Below are 19,955 nucleotides of genomic sequence, written 5' to 3' on the forward strand. Positions count from 1 at the left end.
AGGCCACTTTAAACTGATTGCCATCAATATTCTTTTTTTTTACATAGAAAAGGTGAATATTTAATACACCTGTAAATGTTTATTTCCTTTTCTCTTTGCAGAGCAAACCAATTTTTAATTCAGGAGTGGCATGCAATCAAAACCTATTGATATTTACATCATTTGGAAATATCTCAATGTATTAATTTATTTGAAAATGCATATAATATTCTTGATATAAAGGAATTTGACTTTGGTTAATATTTCATTTTATCAGATTATATATCAGTTATATATGAATACACAGCACTGTAAACTAGAATTTATGCCTGGAAGTCATTTTGATACATCTCCCTGACCTCTATTTACCAGCCAGTGCAGCTGTGGGGTGGTTCTCTGTGTAGGATTCAGAAACAATGCAATTTTTGAAGTCAACCAGATGTTTTCCATTTCAAAGGAAAAGATCACACTTAGTGAAGTATTTATTTATAAGCTTCACAACAAAACAAAATGATTATAAGAAAACTTTCAAGGGACACAGGTCGTAGAAACCAACTGAACACCACAGCTTTCCCAACTTCCTGGGAAGTTGCAAAAGAAATACCTGTACACAAAAGTTGACCTTGTGCTGGCTGCAAAGATTTGTAGCTTAAGGTTATAATGATCAATAAATTACAACGAGAGTTACCATTACAATCTGATGAGAGACTCCCACTTTGCCTTTATTTGGTTTCTATCCACTTTTTCCAAAAACACGTCCTGTAATATACATACAAAGGAGTGGTTTTTAAAGCATGTCCTAAAATGATGTCTATGGAAACTTAAGGAATACTTTGGGAATAAATTTCCTCAAAACAAAAACAAAACCAACACGTTTTAAAAATCGAAAGTGAAAATAGGTGTAACTTGTTAGTGACTAATCATTGGAGACACCAGGTTTGGTATTCGAGCAGTGACTAGATTTAAAGAAAATCATCATTTGAGTAGTTTTCTTCTCCTTTTATTCTTTCTTTCTTTTTTTTAAAGGAACCAAACTGTTGATCTGGGGGACACCCACTTGAAAAAGGCTCAAAGCTCTTCTGGACAAGGCAGCGCCAGCCGGGCCCGAAGGTTCAGCGCCTCCCGCGGACGCTCCACCTGCGCGCAGCCAGCGAGGTTTCCGGGAACCGGGGCGCGGCGCTCGGCGGGCCGAGGCGGGTGAGTGGGTGCCCCGTTCCCCTCCTGCCATCCCCGCTTCTAGTGGTCCAGGGCTGGAGAGGCAGTGGACGGCGACGAGGCAGGTTCCGCGGGACTCGGGACCTCCTGCGGGGAGACGCCCGGCGGAGAGCCGGGGGCGGACGGGGGCCGGGCGCAGAGCCCCAGCGCCGCGCCCCTGCGCTGCCCGCTGCCGGGGTCGCAGGGACCACACAGCCACCGAGGGGACGTGCCTGCCCCCGGCCCACGGGGCCTTCTCTGTGCCGTCCCGGCCTCTGACCCCGTCTCCTTTGCTTTGCTTCATTTCGGAAATTGAAACTTAAAATGGTTTGTGTTTCCCCACTGTTCTTGTAGTGTCTCTGGAGACAGTTGTTAGGAAAACAGATTCCTTCAGGACATTTACTCTGTTGGCAGGAGGAGCAGGTTTTGGCAGCCGTACCTCACTTTTCAGAATATGCAGGGGTTTTCCTGAAAGAGACGTCCAAAAGAGAATGCGACTTTTCCCTATCTATACAACATGCAGAAGTTTAAAAAACAAAAACAAAACAAAACAAAAACAACTTTGTGCATCACCACCTCCTTTTTTCCTTCCTTCTCCTCATTTCCTTTCTTTTTGCCGCCAGGCATGCATATGGGAAGATTTGCTTCTATCAGGCGGGGTGGGGGTGGGGGGGTGGGGGGGTTGGGGGGCATCACGGTGATGTGAGTATATTAAGGGAAATAGGTGGTGAATTGGTATAGGTGATTTGTGCTGGTTTTTTCATTCGCTGCCATAACAAATCACCACAGACTTAGTGGCTTAAAATCCACAAGTTTATTATCTTAAAATTCTGCTGGTTAGACGTTCAACTGGGCGTCACTGGGCTAAAATCAAGGCGTCTTCAGGGCTGCCTTCCTTCCCCGAGGCTAATGCGGTGAACCTGTTTTCTCATCTTTTCCAGCTTCTGTAGACTGCTCACCTTCTTTGGCTCAGTGGTGCCCTTTCTCTATCCTCAAAGCCAGCAGTGTTGCATTTCTCTGACTATTCTTCTGTTGTCACATCTTACTCTGATTCTGCTCTTCTGCCTTCCTCTTTCACTTTGTAGAAGGACCCTGGTGATTACATTATTTCCCCACCAATAATCCAGGAAGATCTTTGTATTTATATATATGTATATATTTTTTTGGCTGTGTTGAGTCTTTGTCGCTGTATGTGGGCTTTCTCTAGTTGTGGCGAGCAGGAGCTACTCTTTGCGTAGCACGGGCTCTAGGCACGCAGGCTTCAGTAGTTACAGCACATAGGCTCAGTGGTTGCGGTGCGCTGGCTCAGTAGTTGTGGTGCACGGGCTTAGTTGCTCCGCGCGGCATGTGGGGTCTTCCCGGACCAGGGATCGAACCCGGTTCCCCTGCACTGTCAGGCAGATTCTTAACCACTGCACCACCAAGGAAGTCCAAGATCGTTATATTTTGAAGTCAGCTGATTAGCAACCTTAATTCATTCTACAACTTTAATTCTCCTTTGCAGTGTAACCTAACATATTCACAGATTCTGAGGGTTAGCATGTGGGCATCTTTAAGGGGACCATTATTCTGCCTACCATTTGACTGTATAAAAGGAAAGCTATTACTGTATATCCCATTTATACAAAGAGGGAAAGTATCCAGTTACTAGATATGCTGTAAGAAGTCCTGGGAATATTATGTAGTAGACCATTCATATGAGTTAAATATATTATTGAGAGCCTTTATTACAAGCCTTTATTATTATTCTTAGTCTATATTAAGAATATAGGGCTTCCCTGGTGGCGCAGTGGTTGAGTCCGCCTGCTGATGCAGGGGACGCGGGTTCGTGCCCGGGTCCGGGAGGATCCCACGTGCCGCGGAGCGGCTGGGCCCGTGAGCCATGGCCGCTGAGCCTGCGCGTCCGGAGCCTGTGCTCCACAACGCGAGAGGCCATAACGGTGAGGCCCGCGTACCGCAAAAAAAAAAAAAAAAAAAAAAAAAAAAAAGAATATAGACTAAAAGAACAGTTAAATAATGTTGCAGTTTCTGCTTTCTGGAAATGTAATAAGAGAACTTCACATGCCTGGGATGTCCTGAGCTGAATAAATACCTCAGTCAAGATACTGCACAATTCTATAAACATTGAGTGTTTTCAGTGTGTGAATGTGTATTGTGCTCTGAATGGATACAAGGAACAATGGACGTGGTCCCTGGCCTCAAGGTCATGACCATCTAGTCATGGAAAATGACACAGGTACACAAATAAAGCTCCCCAAAAGAGATAATAGCGGGAGAAGTAAAATCATTTGAGGGAATCAGACAAGGCTTCAAGAACTTGGAGGGGAATTTGGGATGGATGTTGAACAGTAGGGTTTCATTAGGTGGAGGTTAAGGTTGGGAGGGGAGGAAGGATGTGACATTGAGGGACAGGAGGGAGAAGAGAAACCCTTAGAGTGTTCAGTGTGGTTAAGGGACTTGGTCCAGGAGTTGTCTAAATAAGACTAGTTGGGGTTAGATTGTGTAAGACTTGGGATGAATACCGTTATAAGGACTCTGCAGTTGTTAACGCAATAAAGAGCTACTTATATATACCTTTTTTATTTTTAAACTCCTCAAACTTACAGAAAATCTGCAAGTAAAAAATTGTCTTTTTCCTGAGTTATTTGAGAGTAGGTTTCATGACCAATTACCCTGGAATTCTTATTTATTTCCTACAAAAAAGATGTTCTCTATGTAACTACAATACAGTGATTAAAATCAGAAAAATTAATATTGATACATTATGCCATCTAATCCTTGGATCTAATTTAAATTTTGCCAGTTGTCCCTATAATATCCTATAACAAACGGACCCAGTTCAGAGTTATGCATTGTGTTTAGTTGTGATGTCTCTTTAATCTCCTGCCTGGGACAGTTTCTCAGTCTTTACTTGGCTTTCATGAACTTGACACTTTTGAAGAGAACAGACCAGTTTATCTCATGTTTCCTCTTGTTTAGATTCGGCTCATGAATCTTTGGCAGGAATATCATAGGAATCGTGCTGTGTTCTCGGTGTGCCTATCATATGTCAGATGATTTTGATGTATCTCATTATTTACTTTGATTACTTCATTATGGTGTGGTCCGCCTGGCTTCTTCACTGTAAAGTTATTCTTTTCCCCTTTGAAATTAGTGTTTTGTGGAGAAGTATTTCTTTTGTTTGTTTTGTTTTGAGAAGCTTTATTCATAATAGCCCCAAACCAGAAATAACCAAATAGCCCACCAACGAGAGAATGAATAAACAACTTGTAGGCTGTCCATGCATGGAATACTACACAGCAATAAAAAGGAACAAACTACTAATACATGCAATAACAAGGACAAGTCTCCAAAACATGTTGAGCTTAAAACTCTAGCACATATAAAAGGGTGCATACCAAATGATTCCACTTATATGAAGTGCAATAACAGGTTGTTCAGTGTAAGGAAATTTTAACTCAATTAAAAACAATCATTTCTTGAGTGTAGACTATATCCCTGGCACTCTTTTGGGTACTGTTAGGGTAGCGTTCTGGATGAACTAAAGCATACTTTAGAGAACAAAACAAAAATCATAGCCCTTACAGTGCTTATATTCTTGTAGGTTAGCTTGACATGTTCAAAGCAAAAGGGCAAACTGATATTTATCCCCATTGAAATTGTTGATCTCCTTCGAGGGCTTGTCAATGCCAGGACTGGTGAGTGCTCAGAACACCTAAATGATTGAGATTGCACTGGATTTTGGTTTGCAGTACTTGTGGGTAAGTATTTTGAAACTAATTAAATGGTCCTTTCCTCACAAAACTATCAATTTATCTATCTATCTATCTACCTATCTAGCTAGCTAGCTAGCTAGCTATGTTTACCGACTCATAGTTCTCTGTTTTGCTCAGTGGATTTAATTATTACTGTCATTATTTATTTCTGTGCTTAATTGATTCCCAGATTTGTGCAGTGAGAACCTCATCAAGGTGGACTCTATGTTCTTGTGACATATCCTCATCATTCTTTGAGCACTTCTTGCTTTCTGACATCATAAGATGCTTGTCTTGTACTTTTCCTGTCCTACTTCTAGAAGCAGCCATTTCTCTGAATAGCCTTGGTTCCTGGTAGCTGAGAATGGTACTAGAAACTAAATTCTGGGTGCTAGATGTGCTCACTGCTGTTGTCTTTGTTACCAGGCCCTTTTAGCAGACAGAACTGAGGAATATCACACACTCACACACATATCTATATTTAAATTTCTGTACTTTTCTATCAACATATCAGAAATCATGAGATTATGCTGATATCTCCAGTTCCAATTCATAGCATTCATTCTATTTTTCTCCCTTTGCATTTTTTTTTTTTTTTTGATTTTCTGATTTTCTGAGTCAGGTTTTTCATTGTCAGAGAACGTGATTATAAATATGCAGAGGGAGAGCTTCCCTGGTGGCGCAGTGGTTGAGTCCGCCTGCCGATTCAGGGGACACGGATTCATGCCCCGGTCCAGGAAGATCCCACATGCCGCGGAGCAGCTGGGCCCGTGAGCCATGGCCACTGAGCCTGCGCGTCCGGAGCCTGTACTCCGCAACGGGAGAGGCCACAACAGGAGAGGCCCGCGTACCGCAAAAAAACAAAAAAACCAATGAGAGATGTTTAAAAAAAAAAAGGAGAACAAAAAAATAAAACCCCAATGAGACACCACTTCACATCTATTAGAATGGGCGTCATGAAAAAGACAAGAGGTAACTGTAAGGCCAACTGGCCCGAGGCAGGGGAACACAATCAGATTCACAGGTTGCATCAGACCGAAACTCTTCCGGACCACCCAGTTCCAGGAACTGACCTGGGGACTTTGAAACCGGCCCAGCCTTCCCGCCTTTCGAGGGGCGGGACTAACGGTCCCCCAGGATACCCGGAAAGACCACCAAATAAGGAATACCCTGCGCCCTCCCAGATTCACCACACCCCTTTCCCTTCTTCCCCTATAAAATCTTGCCCAACCCTCGCCCGGGTGCGACTTCTCTGGCCCCTTTCTCTTGGATCAGTGAACCTCGCCCGGGAGCACTCCCTAATAAAGCTCACTTGAAGCTTTCCTCTGTTTCGCGGTGCCGTTTGGTTAAGATCCGACCTTACAGTAACAAATACTGGAGAGGGTGTGGAGAAAAGGGAACCCCTGTGCACTGTTGGTGGGAATGTAAATTGGTGCAGCCGCTATGGAGAACAGTATGGAGGATCCTCAAAAAGTTAAAAGTAGAACTACCATATGACCCCTTTTTTTGGACACTGCTTGTGTTCACACTGAGTAAACTAAGCCATGACTAATTTTTTGCTAGTCTTCTATTTTATTTTTAGAGAAGAATACATGTCTTTTCTGTTTCTTCTATAGGAATAGTGAGAATTTAGCCACTTGAAATCTTGGAAGATTGTATTAACAGACACATTATTAATGTGCTTCTAAAACAATAACTGTTGTGATAATCCTTGTGTCATATTTGATCTGGGACAACTCCATCTTAGTAAATTGATATGCAGGCAAGGTTTCTTAACTTTTTTGGTGCCAGTCTGAAAAAGCTTGTGGGCCTTTCTCAAAATAAAGTTTTTAAGTTGTATAAAACAAAATACATAGAATTATAAAGGAAACCAATTATATTGAAATATGATTATCAGGTTATTTAAAAAGCAAATATTTAATATAGTAATATATATCAATATACTACAGTTTATTACAAGACCTAGTCATGAGTTTAATAACTATCATAATTTTGAAGCAGGGTTAAACACAAGCAATGTTTCAGGATATCTGGAAGAGTTAAAATATTTTATGAAAATATCTGTACCGTCTTGGTGACTTTTGTCACAGGGGCTGCAAATACTATGTGGCTTTTTGCCTATATTCATATTTGAAGAGAATGCTAAGTTTCAATAAGAGGTTATTAGAAATAAAGATGAAGTTTTTTTCCTGTCCAAGTGTATGAACTCAGGAGGGTTTGTGAAAACCCCTGTACGCATAGAGGAACGGTGTTTGGAGGTCTTTTTACTCCATTACATTTGGGGAGTATAATAGGGAGAATTAAATATTTAAATAAAAACCTTTGAAAAAGTCTAGAAGACCAAAATAATAGTCTTTTAAAATGGAGCATCATATTATGATTGAAATGAGAACTACAAAGGAATGTTAATACCTATTATTTTCTCTTACGGTGTTGAAAAGCAAAGAATTTTTAGAACCTTTTTATATGTTTATAGGTGTGAAAGTTATTTGAAACAGAGACTTTGGATATAATCCTCATGATAATAAAGACTTCGGTGATAGGAAATAACATATAGCAAAGAAGAGATGTTTCTTCTGTAAGAGGGTAAAAGTTACTTTTTCTTGAATTTGTGTGTTTGTACTATTTTTAAAGTATTTACCTTTTATAGTAATTAGGGAATCATGGCAACTGATGAAGATAACAAAGAACAAGTTCTTAAGGAGTATGGGCCAGCTGAAGAATTTATGAAAGATGAACAAAACCAGGTAAAAAGGAAAAATTACTGAGTACTATTAAAAATTAACTTACATCTATTTTGCAGCGAGGCATGTTTCATATGTCTTTGTCCAACATTATGTTGAATTTGGAAGAATATTAGGGTTTTCAGTTTTCTTTACCTCTATTATTCAGGACTGACAAGAAGAATCATATTTCTTTTCTTTCTCTTACACAGCTTACAATGTTAGCTGCTTTTTCACTTCCTCTCTCATTTCTTTGATTTGCACCTAGAAGTTAAGAGTTTCGTTAGCAATTATCCAATTAGACCTAAGAGGGAATGGAGGCTCAGGTAGTTAAACCACTTACTCAAGGCCATCTGTCTGGCATATCAAGGCAGCTATACTGTGGGAATCACAGAAAAAAATATTTATAAATTGCCCCAGAGTAACATATGTCCACAGTTATGGTGCAGCTTAAAAGTCATATTGGAGTCACAAATAGTTAGGAAGGAATTGACAGAGCACTGAACTAAGATCCAGAAGACAGGGGTATCAATCCTTGCTCTACTATAAACATTTTTGTGACTTTGGTTTAGTGTGAAAAGTGGTTTCCTTTTTTGTATAATAGAGATAATAATCCTTGGCAGTGTTAAGAAAGTCGACAGGTGATGATGTAAAACATTTGACAAAGGTATTATTCACGTGATCATATTTATTTTGAGACTGTCTAATGTCTTTCTTTGCCTTGTTCAAAGTGAGAGAAATTTTGCTTCTTTAATTAATTAGAAAAATGAGGTCGGGGCTGGGACTTCCCTGGTGGTCTAGTGGGTAAGACTTCACGCTCCCAATGCAGGGGACCCGGGTTCCATCCCTGGTCGGGGAACTAGCTCCCACGTGCATGCACAGCTAACAAGTCCACATGCCGCAACTAAAGATCCCACATGCTGCAACAAAGATCCCGTGTGCCACAACTAAGACTTTGTACAGCCAAAATAAATAAATATTAAGAAAAGAGAAGAAAAATGAGGTCGGGACTGTTTAAATTTTGGGTGTTATTTTATTTCCTTTTTATTTTTAGAAATTAATTAGTGAAATTGAAAAGGAAAATATTCAGTTAAAGGAGGAGATCCAAAAGCTTGAAGCTGAGTTGCAAGCGACAACCGGGAACTCCCAGGTACTTCTTTAATTATTTTATGTATCTCATTTTTCACAGACCCCATTTTTCAGGAAAAGCAATTTATCGATACAGAATTCATTTCTAAAACATTATGGTCATCCATGGCACCACTGTTTGCAACAGCCCCAAACTGAGAGCAGTAGGATGAATTAATAAATTAGGGTGTATTCACACAGTGGACTACTACACAACGATGAGAATGAACAGGCTACAACTGTATGCAGTAACATTGATGAATTTCATAAACACAGTGCTGAGCCAGAAAAGGGGAAACAGGGCACACCATATGCTTCTGTTGAAATAGAGCATGAAAACACGATGTTAGAAGTTAGTATGGTGGTTACTCCTAGAGGCAGGTAGGAACTGGAAGGGAACCCAAGAGGGCTTCTGGGGTGTTGGTCTTGTTCTGATTATTAATCTGGGTGCTGGTCACAGGTGTGTGATCACTGTAGAATTTCATCTTGCTGCACACTTATGCTAATACATGTTTTAATAGTCATGTATATGTTAATCCAAAACTACCCCCAAATGATGGTCATTATCAATCACTTTTGGATCAAATTCTTGGTCTTCTCACCAAGTTCTTTTATTGTTCTCCTCATCCAAGTAATTTAAGTGAGTTTCACAGTTAAAAAGAAATTGGATGAGTATCTTCATTTAAATTCTTAATTTCTCCTGTGTTTGAGTTAGACATAGCTTTCACTCCTTTTTTCTTCATAACAACCCAGGTTGTTAAAAAAAATACTTTAAACAATTTAAATGCTTAAAGCATTGTCACTTTTTGTTTCTGAAATGGGGGATAGGATGTTGAATATCAGGAAGTGAAGTTTCCGGTGTTTGTGAGATTTAGAGAAGTCTCTGTTAAGATTCTGGATACTTCTCAGGCTGGAGCCAGAATCATTTAGTCCTACAACTCAAAGGGCCTCGGGAACCCAGCCAGCTCAGTTGATTCACTTCACAGAGAACTGAAACTGGGGTCTAGAGAGCATAAGTGAATTGCTCCCTGCCACGGTCTACTCAGGACTAGAAGCAGGCATTCTCACTCTCACTCCGGAAAGCTCTTGACTTCTCAGGGTATACTGGATGTTTCTACATTATTGGGAAACACTCTGCCTTTTCTCAAGACACTGCAGATCGTTTTGAAGTCAGAGTTATGGTAATCAGAAATTCTACCAAAGTTACATGTAGAATAAATGTCAGATGAGATCAAATGACTCACTTGATATTTCTAATGTCTTTGCGATAAAACCTTTTCTTGCAACATGTAAAATGACCATGGGAAATAGAAACGCAAACACTCAATTCATTTGTGCATTTATGTGTGGTTGTACTGACTGTTCACCCCAGTGATTTTAAGCGGCTAAGTATAACCCCTTAACTTTATCCTCCAGATTACAGATCTTGCTGGTAGTGTCCCTTCACATTTTTATAAACCTCAGTTGGGGTAATGGTTAAAAAGTTGATGGGCAGGTGTTGAGGAAGGGGGAATTTAAATTTGATAAACTTTAAGTCATTGAATTCAGGAGTCTTTCTTTTTGGATGAAGTTATCTGAGTTCGTCATCAAAATAACCATATACACCTGACTCTATTTCATACCTCTTTGCAGTGAGGGTAAATATACTGTGCAATGATTTCTTTGTGAGATAGCTTATTATTGGCACAGTTGTTCAAAGGGCTTTAGACTCAAACACCACACAATATTGACCAGTTTAAACACTTAGAAAAAGTGAGAGATTATATATTTACAATTTCATCTGTGAAATAATATTGAAGGATCAACATCTGACTACATTACTGAGTACTTCCCTGGGAAGAAGCAATTACTAAAGATATTAAATAAGACCACGCTCAGTATTCCATGGGGCTCTGAAGTCAGTGGAGAGTGAATTATTGGATGATCAAATCACATTATCATTGGAAGGACTTAAGTTATTTCTTGTCTTGATTTTAATCAAACATTTCTGTTTGAATTAGATTAACGAGGATATTCCTGAAACAAAGATAAAGTTCACAGCTGTAGAGAATCCTGAGAGTGACAGCCAGTCTTCAAATATCTCCTATTCGTGTCAAGTGAGCTCAAAAGTCCCTTATGAGCTACAAAAAGGACAAGCACTTATCACCTTTGAAAAAGAAGAAGGTATGACTCATGTTCAAAAATTTGACCATGTTACCTTTGGAAAGCACTGGGACTTTCAAAGAGTTTTTGTAGATATTTGGCCACTGCTTTACAATTTTTACATTTATCATTTCATCTCATCCTCATAGTGACACCCTGAGGTAGGTATGATTATACCCATTTTACAGATGAGAAAACTGACTCTGAGACGTTGAGTGACTTGAACATGATCACTCATTCAGGACGTGACAATGCTGGGACTCAAGCCCAGGTGTTGTGATGTCCAATACCAATGCCTTTCTACTGCAACTGCTACCTGCAAATGATAATACTAGTGATAATGTTTCAAGGTTGTAAAGCTCTACATCATTCTAGGAGAGTTCTCACAGACATTATCTCATTGTATACTCACATGAATCCATGAAAGAAATAAGATAGAGAGTTACTATTTACATTTTATAACTAAGAAAACAGATTCTCAGGTGTTTAAGTGATTTACCTAAATGCACAAGACCTGTGAATGGCAAGAGCCCTGGAGTCAGAGATTTGGGAGTGGGACCTGATGTTTGCCACGTCCGCCGTGGTGTGGGACCCTCTTGAGATCTGGGGGCACCTTAATGAGGAGAATCTGGCTTTGAGTGCCAGCTGTGCCCCTTTCTAGAAGTGTAACTTGGTTGGGTTCTTTATAAATCTCAATTTTTTTATGACACATTTTGTGGCAGTACCTACCTCGGGGTTGCTTTGAGTATTAAATGAGAAATGTTGAAAAATACTTAGCACAGTGTCTGATATGTAATAAACACTTAATAAATGTTAGCTGTCATTATTGCTACATGTTAGGAATTTTTCAGCTAAAGAAACAGAAGCTTACCTAAGATAAGGAACTTGCTCAAGGTCCATACAGGTGATAAATTGCAGAGCTGAGAGCCAAACCTCAAGTACCCTTGTATGTTCTACTGTACCAACATTCCTCTGAGCAGGCCACCATCTGGGCTTTTTGTTCTCGTATTTTCCAAGTTAGATTAAGTTATGGGTGGGGTCAGATGGTCTTCACAAGCCCTTCCAGTGTTCAGATTCTGGGAATCTATGATTATAACTCATGTCTCCTTGACACCTGGTTTGTTACTATAGCCTGAAAATAAATAGAAAGGCATTCTGGCAGGTCACTATATGCACATACGCTTTGTCCACCCTGGGTCCGCCCCTGCAGCTGAGGGTGAAGGGGGAGGCCGAGAGCCCTGTTGGCAGTTGGCAGTTGGCAGTGGTAATTGAGATATAACTGAAAGATGGAAGTGAGGATTTGGGAAGCAAGTATTCTGCATAGGAATTACCTGGGGATGCTGGGAACAGGATTTTCTTCAAAAACAGCTGCATCACTGCTTCCACCCTTGGCATGGCTCTGAGGTCCTGCTCTTCTGGACAACTTTGGGTTTCTACACAATTAAATAGGAGTTGGCTTTTGACAGAGTCACAGAAGTTGAAACACAAGTAGCCCTCTCAGCTGTGTCAGATCACCAGATGTTGGAGGTTTGGGGGGGTGGGGGAGGGGTGGGCATTGGGAGGGAAAGATCATCATCTAAGTATTACTTACAGTTGATAATCTCTGTTATTGTTGCCTGTTGTCAATAACAACAAAAAAGATGTAATTCAAGTTAGAGAGCCATATCATGGTACAATGAGTCTGAATTCCCACATGACAACGCCCTGTTTTCTAGCCTTGTTTCTCTCTTCCTCCAGCTGTGGTGTGCTGTCTGGTTGTTTTAAACACATGTGAGGTTTATAAGACCGAGACTAATTTGTGTCTAGTCTTTATGACCTATTAGAGTAAACAGCTCCAAATAGCAACAACTGAAGGGTTATAAACTCTTATGTCACACAATTAAAAATAAACACATACCCACATGCATTTTATTTTGGTTTTTTATTATTCTTATTTATTTATTTATTTTTGGCCGCGTCTTAGTTCTCCGACCAGGGATTGAAACCCAGCCCCTCAGCAGTGAGAGCACCGAGTTCTAACCACTGGACCACTAGGGAATTCCCCGCACATTCATTTTAAACTGTCCTATAGTTGCTATGGGATTTCTAATGATGTTTGGCATAATTATATTACTAAGCCTTTCCCATTTGCATGGCTAAATTAGACTAGATAGTTTTGTGATCAGTATATGAAGACTATCGACTTTTTAATGAATGATCTCAAGAGCATTTTAAGGAGGGTAGAATTCTTCATTAAATATGACCAAAAAAAAAAAAAAGACTCTTTGGTATTTAAGTCTTTGTGGTCTTTAATATGTAATCCTGGGGAAATACAGAGACAAGAACAAATATTTATTTCTTTGTTGCTTGTAACATATTAAGGAGGAGTGACAAATGATAAATAAGATTAATTGTCAGAATGGCACTGACCTAAAAAGTTTTCCTAGCTTACTCAACATGGAAGAAATTTCTGGCTGAGCTTTAATGTACTAAGGGAGTTCTCTGATGATTCTGTCTACAGTGGAAAGGAAGGGTGTGTGGCTGTACTGAAGTAATGTATGAATTTCTGAAGGATCATCAGGCTTATCTCTTAAGGGATGAATCTAGAACTTGTCGAGAATTTCTACACTGTAATTTTTTGCTGATATATTTTGACATTAATATATCCTACTATGGTGGCAAGACCATCATCACTTAGAAATCCTAAGAAAAATGTAAAAATTAGATCCCTTAAAATTAAAGAAAATTTAAAATATTCAGGATTATTTGTTGTTAAGCCAAACATGTAAAAATGTATTGAAATATTGGAAATTAATACTTCCCAAATTATTTTTCAGTTGCCCAAAATGTGATCAGAGTGGGGCACCATCATGTGCAGATACAGGATGTAAATGTGAAGGTTATGGCCAGCCCGGTTCCATTAAACTTAGGAGTCAGATTCCAGGTAACATCGTGATTAAAGCGTTTCAGAATTTGTTAAACACGGACACTTTTCTCATCCATATTTCTGAACGTGAACTGATTTCCCAGGTTCACGTAGAAGTGTCCAAAATGAAGATCCATGTTACTGACATTCCTGATGAACTGCCTGAAAGTCAGATGAGAGACAAGCTAGAACTGAGTTTTTGTAAATCCCGCAACGGAGGCGGAGAAGTGGACTGCGTGGAGTACGACAAGCAGTCCCGGAGCGCCGTCGTCACGTTTGTGGAAAGTGGAGGTATTCCCGCACTGAGAGTTAGACAGTACTCTAGCATTTAAATTACATTCTGCCAGGTCTGAAAGTATCCCTTTCTACTGCTTTTATTTGGAATTTATTTGACAGCATAATAACAGGGGATTTTTTTTAACCTTATGAAATGGTAGAGTCCTGAAAATGATTTCCCTGAGTGCTACTGAGAATGATAGGATTACAGATAACAAGTACCTACATCTTAGTGCGTTCCTATCACGTGCCAGGCATGGAGTCTTTGGTGTTTTATACATATATCTGCTCAGATCCATAGCACAGCTCTGGATGTAGGTGTTATACTCATTTTATTGATGAGGAAACTAAGGCGTACTCAAGGTAAGCAGCTTACCCAAGATCGCACAGTGGGTGTGTGGCAGAGAAACATTCTGAAAAAAATATATAAAACTGTCTCTTCATCTCACTTATTACGATTGACAAGGATCTCAGGTGGAGGTAATCGATTCCAGGAAGAAAAGGGGGTAATAGAGAGAACAGCTGTTCCTTTTTTAGGTAGAAATGGACTTTTATCAAATCATCTTAGGGAGGTTTATATTCTTATAATGAAAAATAGAAGATTCTCCAAGTTCTTTTGTTAATATGTTCAAATGATTCTCAATGTAAAAATCTCTTCCTCTAGTTAATCTAGTTCTTAGGACTTCTCCACGGTTTGCGCATATGATCGAAATCCAAATATACAATTAAAAACCGTTGACTGATTTAAGTTTTTTCATAATAAAGTAATACATGCTTTTTAAAGAAAATTGAAATAATAGAGAACAACATTAATTTAATAAAAATGGAGACATTTCCTTAAATTTCCAAACTTCCCTTTCTCCTGCTATGTAGCTAGTTATGGTGAGGTGAATGTCTTTCCAGATCCTTCTGGAATTGCTGGATAATATGGTAATTCTATGTTTAATGCTTGAGGAACCGCCATACTGTTTTCCACAGTGGCTACACCTTTACATTCCTACCAGCAATGTACCAGGGTTCCAGTTTCTCCACATCCTTGCCAGCAAGGATCTACTCTCTTAACCACTGTACTATATTGCTAATTCAAGGTGGACTGGTGAGAGGAGAAAAAAAGTGATTGGATATTCTTACGAACTGTTTCTGTTAAACTCTATGCAGTCTTGACACATTACCTTTTTTCCCTCTAGGAAAAAAAGCTGCTAAAAATAAATCTGGTTATTTTTTGTGTTGGAGAAAGTTGATGAATTTTTGTTATTTGCCTTCACTTTTTTTAGATGACATTCAGCACCCCTGCACCTTTGATTAACATCATTATACAGGTTTATTGAATGTCATGTATTAGTTACAGGACAATTAAATAATTTTATATATATAATAGTAATATAGTAATTTGCTATATGTATGTATGTGTGTGTGTATATATATATATATATATGCACAGAAAGAGAGAGAGAAAGAGAGTATTCTAATCGTAATTTGCATGTGTACTTCTTGAGAGATTGGGAAACACTGGGTTTTGTTAGGATGGCTGGGTTATTTTTTGCAAATGGTTATCACATTTTATGTAGCTCAAGGTAGGTCTATCTGAGGACATCGCAGCTCACTGTGCATTGATTGACTGATAGTTTAAGACAGATGGAGCTATTTAAATCTCATTATCATTTGGTCTTATGTTTTTTAAAATTATGTACTGTGAATTATTTAAAGTGGGCTGTAGAATTTCTTAAAAATTAATCCCTCAAGCCACTGTTTACTCTGACATTCTGTTTGAAGGAGGTTTTAACTTTGGTTAAAAAATGTTTGATATAAAGGAGAAAATAATTTTTAAAAATTTACTTCTAGTTGCTGACAAGATTTTGAAAATAAAAGACTATCCTCTTTATATAAATGAAAACTGCCAGAGAGTTACTGTTTCTCCGTACACAGAAACATACCTGAAAAAGTTTCAGGTAAAGTCATCTTTCTTCTTTCATTTTGGAAACTTATTGCCCGGCCCCACCCCACAGAAAATAAAAAGTTGTGATTCTGTTTCCGTTAGAATCTTATTAATTAACCTAGCCTGCCATCCTGAAAGCTAGAACTCATGCCTAACTCTTGGTTTCGCTTCCCCTCCAGCATTCATTTCGTTACTTGATCTTGTCACTTCCACCTCTCACTACCTCTCTAACTGGTCTCTCTGTCCATAGAGTTGCCCTCCTTTCCTCTATTTGTCACAATGGCACCAGAGTTATCTTTCTGAAACTCAGATCCAACTCTGATATTCTCTTGCTTGAAAATCTTCCTGAGGCCCGTTGTCTCTCTCAAGATAACATCCAAACTATTAAGCAGAGCTTATAAATGTAAAGTTTTATAATTCAAAGCACTTAGAAAATTTTCTATTTATCTTTTTATTTTGCTTCTTAGGTATTTTCAGGAGTATGTAAGAAGACGGTGCTTCTGACTGGACTGGAAGACCTTCAGATCATAGATGAAGAAACTGTAGAGGATTTTATTAACATTCACTTTCAACGGGAGAAAAATGGAGGTGGAGAAGTCGAGGTAGTCACGTGTTCCCTTGGGCAACCTTACATAGCATACTTTGAAGAATAGAGTCATGGAATCCTATGAAAATTAGAGCTTTTGAACCCAAATCACTGTTAATGCTTGCCAAAAATGAATATCCTTTTCCTTAAAAAAAATGAATAATTCTTTCGTGTTTGTTTATTCTTAGATACAAAATATATTTCTGTTTTTGAATTCTTTGTTTCCACCTGCGCTGAATGTTTACAAATGCAATAACTATATTAAAACAGTTTTGTTCATAAATTTTGTGGCTGGGTGCCATGTCCATTGAAATGAACCATAAGTGATCCAGTTGTCCGCCTGCCATGTTGGCTCATTCTATCATGGTCTGAGCCAACAGCAGAATTAAATTCATATTAAAATGCTGGCAGAAATGAAATGCTTTTAGAAAAGATGCTAAACCTAGACCTATCCAATGCTGCCTGCCATCTAAAATAAAGGGAAAAACTAAAAAGATAAAAGGCTTGGTTTTGCTTCTGATATTTCATTTTTAGGTTTTCAAGTTGTTATACTACCATCAGAAATACTCATTTCTCTCACATTTCTCTTTGGAATAAGAAATGTTGCCTATGGGGCTTCCCTGGTGGCGCAGTGGTTGGGAATCCGCCTGCTGATGCAGGGGACACGGGTTTGAGCCCTGGGCCGGGAGGATCCCACATGCCGCCGAGCAGCTGGGCCTGTGCTCCACAAGTACTGAGCCTGCGCTCTTCAGCCTACGAGCCACATCTACTGAAGCCTGCCACATGCCTAGAGCCTATGCTCATCAACAAAGACAAGCCACCTCAATGAGAAGCCTGTGCACTGCAACGAAGAGTAGCTCCTGCTCAACTAGAGAAAGCCCACGTGCAGCAACAAAGACCCAATGCAGCCAAAAATAATAATTTAAAAAATATATTAAGAAAAATTTAAAGAACCTCATTTAATTTTGATTGGTACAATCTCACTAGCACAGAGGGTGTTATATTTAGTCTATGGTAGACTTCCAATTAGAAATAATTTTTTCCTAATATTTAGGACAAAGTTGGAAACAGTCACTTTTGTTTCTTTTGGGGGCCTTCCTCAGACAGTAAAATAGATAATTTCATCTGATCTTAAATTTTCACAATGGTTTTGATAAATGTTACTTATCCTAGAAAATTATGCTTTTTCTTTGGGTTCCTTTCACCGTTCCACCTCTGTGTGATCTGACTAAAACTCAGAAATCAAGCACTGGCTCTCCTGCTTATTTCCAGAGTTTTACAGATTTTACAGGAGGAAACTTTTCTTTAAAATATACCAAAAGATACTGTATTGACTATTTAACATATTGCATGTTACGGTAGGAAGCCTTCAACTATGTGTCCAGGATGAGCTATCTCCACTTATTAATGTGTGAAAAGACTTTGTCATTACGTAAGTCAGGAAAGACAGATAATGTGGAATTACAAGTCCCTTTTGCTGTTTGTAGATTTATCAGTCAGGAGAGGCTGGGCTATGCTGTGATAGCACAACCTCCCAAATCTTGGAGACCTAGTAAAATAAAAGTTTACTTCTCGCTCATGCTGAATGTCCAACAAAAGTTGGTAAGGGACTCTGTCTTAATCACTTCAGGCCCCATCTTGAGACATGCTTCCAGAATCATGCAGACTCCTGCTTCCACAGCAGGGGGCATGGGTCGGGTCTCTGGTCGGGGAACTAAGATTCCACATGCCATACGGTGTGTCAAAACAAAAGAAAAAAGAAAAGAAAGAAAATATAAGGGGGCTAGAAAATTCCATCTTGTAAAAATGAGAACTAGATATAGTTGAGACAGAATAATAAGGAATAATAAGTGTAGTATGTCCTGTCCTACTGGTCATAAATATGTTTTTTTTTTACCATCTTTATTGGAGTACAGTTGCTTTACAATGGTGTGTTAGTTTCTGATGTATAACAAAGTGAATCAGTGAATCAGCTATGTGTATACATATGTCACCATATCCCCTCAATCTTGCATCTCCCTCCCACCCTCCCTATCCCACCCCTCTAGGTGGCCACAAAGCACCAAGCTGATCTCCCTGTGCTATGGAGCTGCTTCCCACTAGCTAGCTATTTTACATTTGGTAGTGTATATATATCAATGTTGCTCTCTCACTTCATCCCAACTTACCCTTCTTCCCCGTTCCCGTGTCCTCAAGTCCATTCTCTACATCTGCGTCTTTATTCCTGTCCTGCCCCTAGGTTCTGCATAACCATTTTTTATTTTTAGATTCCATATATATATGTTAGCATACGGTATTGTTTTTTTCTTTCTGACTTACTTCACTCTATATGAGAGTCTATAAGCCCATCCACCTCACTACAAATAACTCAATTTCATTTCTTTTTATGTCGGAGTAATATTCCATTGTATATATGTGCCACATCTTCTTTATCCATTCATCTGTTGATGGACACTTACGTTGCTGCCATGTCCTGGCTATTGTAAATAGTGCTGCAATGAACATTGTGGTACATGACTCATTTAGAATTACCGTTTTCTCAGGGTATACACCTAGTAGTGGGATTGCTGAGTCATATGGTAGTTCTATTTTTAGTTTTTTAAGCAACCTCCATACTGTTCCCCATAGTGGCTGTATCAACTTACATTCCCACCAACAGTGCAAGAGGGTTCCATTTTCTCCACACCCTCTCCAGCATTTACTGTTTGTAGATTTTTTGATGATGGCCATTCTGACTGGTGTGTGGTGATACCTCATTGTAGTTTTGATTTGCATTTCTCTAATGATTAGTGATATTGAGCAGATTTTCATGTGTTTGTTGGAAATCTGTATATCTTCTTTGGAGAAATGTCTATTTAGGTCTTCTGCCCATTTTTGGATTCTGTTGTTTGTTTTTTTGATATTGAGCTGCATGAGCTGCTCGTATATTTTGGAGATTAATCCTTTGTCAGTTGCTTCGTTTGAAAATATTTTCTCCCATTCTGAGGATTGTCTTTTCATCTTGTTTATAGTTTCCTTTGCTATGCAAAAGCTTTTAACTTTCATTAGGTCCCATTTGTTTATTTTTGTTTATATTTCCTTTTCTCTAGTAGGTGGGTCAAAAAGGATCTTGCTGTGATTTATGTCATAGAATTTCTTGTTCTAGTTCTGTAAAAAATGCCTTTGGTAGTTTGATAAGGATTGCATTGAATCTATAATTACTTTGAGTAGTATAGTCATTTTCACAGTGTTGATTTTTCCAATCCAAGAACATGTTATATCTCTCCATCTGTTTGTTTCATCTTTAATTTCTTTAATCAGCGTCTTTCAGATTTTTCATCATTAGCTTATA

At 39.0% G+C, this 19,955-nt stretch overlaps 1 protein-coding gene across 1 annotated transcript; it reads left to right on the forward strand.

The window, feature by feature from the left end:
* The first annotated feature begins 884 nt into the window (after positions 1-884).
* On the forward strand, positions 885-17,095 carry NMI (N-myc and STAT interactor). The gene is made up of 9 exons (XM_082657711.1): positions 885-915; positions 1,006-1,176; positions 7,579-7,675; positions 8,706-8,801; positions 10,780-10,942; positions 13,738-13,844; positions 13,931-14,117; positions 15,945-16,051; positions 16,506-17,095. The coding sequence occupies exons 3-9, from the start codon at positions 7,592-7,594 to the stop codon at positions 16,689-16,691; spliced, it is 930 nt and encodes a 309-aa protein (XP_082513837.1). The 5' UTR covers positions 885-915; positions 1,006-1,176; positions 7,579-7,591; the 3' UTR covers positions 16,692-17,095.
* The last annotated feature ends 2,860 nt before the right edge of the window (positions 17,096-19,955 follow it).

This window comes from Grampus griseus, assembly GCF_964374135.1.
Source record: "Grampus griseus genome assembly, chromosome: 7".
In the NCBI taxonomy this organism is placed as follows: domain Eukaryota; kingdom Metazoa; phylum Chordata; class Mammalia; order Artiodactyla; family Delphinidae; genus Grampus; species Grampus griseus.